Source organism: Crocuta crocuta, unplaced genomic scaffold, assembly GCF_008692635.1.
Source record: "Crocuta crocuta isolate KB4526 unplaced genomic scaffold, BGI_CrCroc_1.0 scaffold478, whole genome shotgun sequence".
Classification (NCBI taxonomy): Eukaryota; Metazoa; Chordata; class Mammalia; order Carnivora; family Hyaenidae; genus Crocuta; species Crocuta crocuta.
In genome coordinates, this window is record NW_027530981.1 from 98,912 (window position 1) to 106,153 (window position 7,242).

At 40.7% G+C, this 7,242-nt stretch overlaps 1 protein-coding gene across 2 annotated transcripts in view; it reads left to right on the forward strand.

Moving 5' to 3' along the window:
• Positions 1-1,881, forward strand: part of CMKLR2 (chemerin chemokine-like receptor 2) — a 43,966-nt gene extending 42,085 nt beyond the window's left edge. For both annotated transcript variants that reach the window (XM_077770168.1, XM_077770169.1), the window contains exon 4: positions 188-1,881. In XM_077770168.1, coding sequence (XP_077626294.1) covers positions 216-1,283 — 1,068 coding nt within the window. In that variant the 5' untranslated portion in view covers positions 188-215 and the 3' untranslated portion in view covers positions 1,284-1,881. The remainder of the gene's footprint in view (positions 1-187) is intronic.
• The last annotated feature ends 5,361 nt before the right edge of the window (positions 1,882-7,242 follow it).

Consider the following 7,242-nt stretch of genomic DNA (forward strand, 5'->3'; position numbering starts at 1 on the left):
AGAGTAATCAGAACAACATTGAGGTCCACCAAGATTTGGACGTCTGGAATATAATCACAGATCTTATCCAAAAATTGACTTTTTCTAGTTCGTAAGATGAAATTTTTTATCCTGATGTTCCTTATTCACTGAACATTTCCTCTTCTTTTAAACATTGTTTTCTTTCTTTTAAAATTTGCTTCTATAGATATCCTCATTCTCCACTTGACAAGGTCATGGAAGATCTAGACGAAACCTTATTTGAAGAATTTGAGAACTACTCCTATATCCTGGAATATTACTCCTCAGAGTCTGATTTGGAGGAGAAGGCCAACCTGGGAGTTGTTCACTGGGTCTCCCTGGCATTGTACTGTTTATCATTTATTTTGGGCATTCCAGGAAATGCCACGGTTATTTGGTTCACAGGGTTCAAGTGGAAGAAGACAGTCACCGCTCTCTGGTTCCTCAATCTGGCTATCGCGGATTTCATTTTTCTTCTCTTTCTACCTCTATACATCTCCTATGTGGCCATGAATTTCCACTGGCCCTTTGGCATCTGGTTATGCAAGGCCAATTCCTTCATTGCCCAGTTGAACATGTTTGCTAGTGTTTTTTTCCTGACGGTGATCAGCCTGGACCGCTATATCCACTTAATCCATCCTGTCATATCTCATCGGCACCGAACCCTAAAGAACTCCCTTATAGTTATTATATTCATTTGGGTTTTGGCTTCTCTAATGGGTGGTCCTGCCCTATACTTCCGGGACACTCTGGAGTTCAATAACCACACTCTTTGCTATAACAATTTCCACGAACATGATCCTGACCTTACTTTCATGAGGCACCATGTTCTGACCTGGGTGAAATTTATTGTAGGGTACCTCTTACCCTTGCTCGCAATGAGCATTTGCTACTTGTGTCTCATCTTCAAGGTAAAGAAGCGAAGCATCTTGGTCTCCAGTAAGCATTTCTGGACCATCCTAGCTGTGGTCATGGCCTTTTTGATTTGCTGGACTCCTTATCACCTGTTTAGCATTTGGGAGCTTACAATCCACCATAGTAGCTATTTCCACCAGGTGCTTCAGGCCGGCATCCCCCTCTCCACTGGCTTGGCATTCCTCAATAGTTGTTTGAACCCCATCCTTTACGTCCTAATTAGTAAGAAGTTCCAAACTCGCTTTCGGGCCTCAGTTGCTGAGATACTAAAGCACACACTGCGGGAAGTCAGCTGTTCTAGTACAGTGAGTGAACAGCTCAGGAACTCTGAGACCAAGAACCTCTGTCTCCTGGAAACAGCTCAGTGAGTGGTTACTCTTCCACAAATCAGTACAAAGCTTTTGTGTGGGTTCCCTGACAAATGCTTTCAGATTATTTGGTTCCAAGGTATAGAACTAACAGTATCTTTTTGTTATTATTTTTAGTCAATTTATTGGCATTACATTTTTGCGTGGGTATAAAACTTAGGAAAGATCTTCATTTTTCAGCCTGCGACTTTAATTATGTCATTTTTGCTACTTATACCATACTGTTGACACAGTATCAGCTATTTTTTTTTAATCTTAGTAATTTGGAAGTCCTAAATCTTCATATTAAATATATGCTTCACTCATTTCAAAAATGTTAAAATATGTGCTTAAGCTCACTTTAATTTTGCACAAGTAACCTATTAGACATATTTTAAAAATACAGCATGTACTTAATTTCTTTATTTTTTGAAATCTATGTATATACATTTATAAATTAAAGTAATAGTTGGTTATAGTAGTTTAAAACATTGTGAACTATGAATGCTTAGTGAAGTGTCTCAAAATCTAGTTGCTTAAAATCACAATTTATTATTATTATTATATCTCATAATTCTGAGTCAGAAATTCAAATAAAGCACAGCAAGATGGTTCATGTCTCCACTTCACACGGTCTGGAGCTTCAGCTGGGCTGGGGGGACCCCAGTGGCTGAGGTTGGGAACAGCTTGTCTCCTCTGCCTTACTGTCTTTTCTTCCCTTCCTCTCTTCTCCTTTTTCTTCACAGCTCTTCCAGCATGGTACCTTGGGGTAGTCAGCCTTCTTATATGGCACAGTTTAGGGCTCTAAGAAACCAAGGTGGACATCTAGTCCTCTTAAAGGCTATGTCTGACCCTTGACACAGTATCACATCCACTATACTCTCTTGGTCAAAGTAGTCACCAGGCCGGTTCAGGTTCAAGGGGAGGTGACATAGACCCCACCTGTCAATGGGGATATGCTCCTATCCTTAATCCCTCATGTTATCAGTATAATTAACATTTTTGGAAAACTCTGGGTATATGCAAGTATGTATAAGATGGCTGTAAACATAAAACATTGACATCTAGATAGTAGACACGCCAGCCCAATCTCAGAATGATTTCAGAAACAGAAAAGCATGTGGGACAGTGATATATTTCTACCTTTTATTCCTATAGCTGTATTGAAGTAGGCATCAGTACAAGACCAATAAAGTATGCCTTTAAGTCAGTGACCTCTTCGTGGTACAAATCCCATTGCATTTTAGACTGTAATGGTATTTTGCCTTCTATCCATTTATTCCTTAAGCAAACAGTTGAGCGTCTAAGGGGTATACAGACGCATGTGGTGCTTAACAGTTTAGAAAGTCTAGAGATTAAGCCTGCATGAAAACAATGCTAGAACAAAGTAGACGGTGGTAAGTGTCATAAGACAGCCAGAAAAATTGTAGATTGTTCAGAGAGGAAAGAAGACAGCACCCAGTTTAGAAGTGAATAAACATTGGGGTTTCTTGATTTTGGGGTTTCTTAGGGATCCTGATCCTGTCCCTTGTCTCTGCTGGTATCCTTGTCGCTTACGAACACAAACTCTGCTACTCACTGCAATTTGTAAAAGCATTCAATTTTCTGTAATCTCTTGACTTTACTTTGAAAATTGGGAGATGTATTATTTCTTGAATCAGAATCCTTTTTTATTTCATTTCTCAGCTTTTGGAAATACTAATCTCAGATCGTTATTAGCTCTATTCTTTACTGTTAGCCCACAAAACAATCAGATCTGGTTTTGTAAATTATTCTCCAAAAATGTGTGGGATAGCTCAGCATATCCCAAACTTCTGCCATTCCCACATTTTGTGGTTTCTGCCATACCCAGTATGGAGGGAAGGCAGGGAGAAAGGGGCTCATTGTCAGTGTGTGCCCCCTCTACCACTAGGGTTTAAGATATTCCACTTGCCCTCAAGCGAAAGGCCTTGATTTCCCAGGAACAGGCGGAAAGCTGGAGGATCGAAGACAAAGAGAACTCCATAGGCTCATCCTTAGTTTGAGCAAATGGAGAGATTCTCAAGGCTGCTGGAGAAAGAGGAAGGCTGAGAAGCAGGAAGGGGATTAAGCAACCGAGAGCAGAAGGGAATTAGGGAGCAGGTGATGTTACTACCTGGTAAGCAGGAGCTTTCCAAGGGCCTATAAAAATACTTGAGATCTCTGGGTGCCTGGGTGGCTCAGTTGGCTAAGTGTCCAAGTCTTGGTTTAGGCTCAGGTCAAGATCTCCCAGTTTGTGGGTTTGAGCCCTGCATTAGGCTTTGTGCTGTCAGTGCAAGGCCTGCTTGGGATTTCTCTCTCTCTCTCTGTCCCTCCCTCTCTCTCTCAATAAATAAAAAACTTTTTAAAAAGTTGAGATCTTAAAAAATATTATTGGCTCTAGAATACAAAAAGAGAAACTTGAAAAGTCAAAAATAATAAATGCTTAATTACACATCTATAAAATACACCTTTATGGGGCACCTGGGTGGCTCAGTCGGTTAAGCATCCAACTTCAGCTCAGGTCATGATCTCACGGTTCGTGGGTTCGAGCCCCACGTCGGGCTCTGTGCTGACAGCTAGCTCAGAGCCTGGAGCCTGCTTTAGATTCTGTGTCTCCCTCTCTCTCTGACCCTCCCCTGCTCACACTGTCTCTCTCTCTCTCAGAAATAAATAAAACATTAAAAAATTTTTTAATAAAAAATACACCTTTATATCAAATAAAATATTTCATAATTATATAAAAACATATTTAATATGGGATTTCAATATGTTTCAGTGTTTGATATGAAGAGTAGAGCTTCCAAAAAAGAAACATGCTTTAAAGAGGGTCTCAAAGTTCTTAGAAGGACACTGAATTCATTTGAGAATCAAATGAAAGTTTTGGGTTCTTTCCCTAGAACACGCTTTTAAAAAAAAAAAAAAGTAATCTCGGGGCACCTGAGTGGCTCAGTCAGTTAAATGGCTGACTTTGGCTCAGGTCGTGATCTCACAATTGTGAGCTCTGCCTCAGGCTCTGCTGACAGCTCAGAGCATGGAGCCTGCTTTGGATTCCTTGCCTCCCTCTTTCTTTGCTTCTCCCCCACTCACACTCTGTCTCTCTCAAAAGTAAATCAACATTAAGAAAATTAAAAAAAAAAAAAAAATCTCTACACCCAGCATGGGGCTCGAACTCATGACCCCGCAATCAAGAGTTAAGTTGCATGTGAGACTGAGCTAGCCAGGAGTCCTTCCCTAGAAACATGCTTTTAAAATATCAGTGTTCTTAGATCCCAGACTAAAAACTCTAGTTTTAGTAGCTTTAATAATCACTGATAGTGGGGATGTGACAGGAATCTGCTAATGGGGAGTAGCAACCAGGACAAGTACTTCCCAGCAGAACAGGAGTTAATTTTTTATTCTCAGTTTGAGGGAAGATCCAAGAAGTAGCATTGGGCCTGGGCCTGGGGACTCCAGGCCTCCTCCCCTAACAGTTAGAATCTCATTAGTGGGGCTTTCCAGGGGTCTAATGATTCGGAGCAGGGCTGAGTGACTAAAAGGACAGAGGCTGGAGGAAAGGACAGACACTGGTGCAATTAGGGAAGGAAGGGAGGGAGGGAGCTCAGGCCTCGTTGGCAGGACAGTAAATAATCCAGGCTCTCGGGGACTGAGGCAGAGACCCAATGAGACAGACCTGCCTCTTCAATGGAAAGAAGCTCTTGGAAGAGGGCAAGTCCCAGGGCTTATCTGGATTTGAAGTCAGGCTCGCTGTGTGACCTTGTGGCTAAATTAATTCAAATTTCTAGACCTGTTTCTCCCATCTTAAAATGGAGATGATAGTAGTACCTGCTACATAGGGTTGCTGTGGAAATTAAATGAGTTGATGCAGGCAAAGCACTTAGAAGGGTACTCAGCTCTATAAATAACTTGATCAATATTAGCTGGCATTAATCACTGCAGCTCTTGGCACCTTCTGACATAGTAACTGCTTAGTAAACATTAGATCGCTTCCTCTTGGATGAACACAAAAATCTCACAGGAAGCATAAGGGAGCTACACAGAGAATTCAAAAACAAGACAGTATATAAGTTCTATAAAAGTCTTTGTGCCCAGAGGCTGCAAGGGTCAAAAGCAGAATAAAAGATTTCTTGGAAGAGGAATTTGAAGTGCACCTTGAAGAATGACTACAATTTTAAAAAGTGCCAATGAGAAAAGAGGCTTGTTCAGGTAGATGACACATTAAGGGCAAATGTACAAAGGCTGGAAAACAGGCTGTGATCAGAAAAAAGAGAAGAGTCCCATTTTGTAGGGATGAAAGGAGGATAGAAGCTTCACAAGTTGATGTCAGGCTTGGACTCCATCTTACATATGGGCACTGCTTTGGGGGATGAATTTGAGAAGTCCGTGGACATTTTCCTTTGATTTTTACTTACTGAAAGTTATGCAGGCCAGTGGCATTCCAAACAACAGATGGTCATTTGGGACATTTCTTGAATGCAACTATTATCATCCATACAGAGCATGTAATGAGAGAATGTGTTTAGCAGTCTCAATATCCATTTTAAATTTACCCTTATGTGATTTTATCTTCTCACTCTGCTTAATTGAAGATAGGCAGCAAGGGTCACACCGATGAAAGAGGATTAAATTGTCTAAAAGCAGAGATGAAGAACATTTTTCATTCTATTTCCAACACATTACCTGGCCAAGACGTGGGTTTCAGTTCCTCTCTCACTAGGTGAATCATTAGACAAGTCATCTCTCAGAATTCAGTTTTCTCATCTATAAATGGTAATAACAGTGTCTGCTTTGTTTATCTCATGGGCTTGCAATGGGGTTCAAAATGGACAATGTATATGAGGCATGTTATTTTTTTACTTTTTTACTTGAAGGACAAAAAATTGCCATTGCCAAATTGTATTTCTTTGGGGGAAAAGTACACCTCTATCCCCAAACACAACATTTTTGGTATTTGTTATTTGTCCACAGCCTGTCTTTTCCTGATACGGAAAAAACTACAGCATTTTTCAATGTTGCTATATAGTCTCTGTTACTTTTTAATTATATCGTTTATAAAGTATTTCATTGATTATATATGCCGTAAGTTACCCGTTTTCACTTACGTTAGGATTTTAACGGTCCTTTAATTCACATGCTTCCATCCACACCCTCTCCGGGTCAGAGCTGTCTGCCTTTGCCATTCTGGCTTGGAAGCCTTCGAGGTCCTGCCCCCCATGGCCCTCACGGGAGCCTGACTGACTGAATGTACAACCTGGCCCCACCCCATCTGATACAACACAGATACTGCAAAACGCAGCCAGATTGATCCAGTTGCCTTTCAAATGTGTCTCCTATTCCTGCCTTGATCATCATTCTGCCTTTTACCCCCTCCTGGAATATTCATGTGTTCTTTGTGTTTTTCATTTTTTTACAAATTGCTGATCAAAGTCCATCCAGCTCAAGTCCCAACTTCTCCAAAAAACTTTCTCCAAGGGGCGCCTGGGTGGCTCAGTTGGTTGGGCGAGCCACTTTGACTCAGGTCGTGATCTCATGGTTCATGGGTTCGAGCCCCATTTCGGGCTCTGTGCTGAGAGCTAGCTCAGAGCCTGAAGCTGTTTCGGATTCTGTGTCTCCCTCTCTCTCTGACCCTCCCCTGCCCATGCTGTCTCTCTCTCTCTCTCAAAAATAAATAAAACATTAAAAAAAAAAAAAACTTTCTTCAAGTTCTAGCCTTCTTGAAGCCTCTGAACTTTTGGATTACTTGCTTAATCACAAAATGACTAATTTTTAACAATTTTATGTGCTTGAGACAACTCCCTATTGTAGTTTTCTTAACTCTTCTTTTGTATTTTTATAGCATCTAACATGATACTGAATGAATCATTTTTAATTCCCACACTGTTCCCAGTCTTGTGCTAAGGATGCCAAACATGAAAAATAAGTATGCTCTGAGTTACTGTAATCACTTACAGGGCATCAAAGGAAAAAAAAAAAAAAAAAAGGT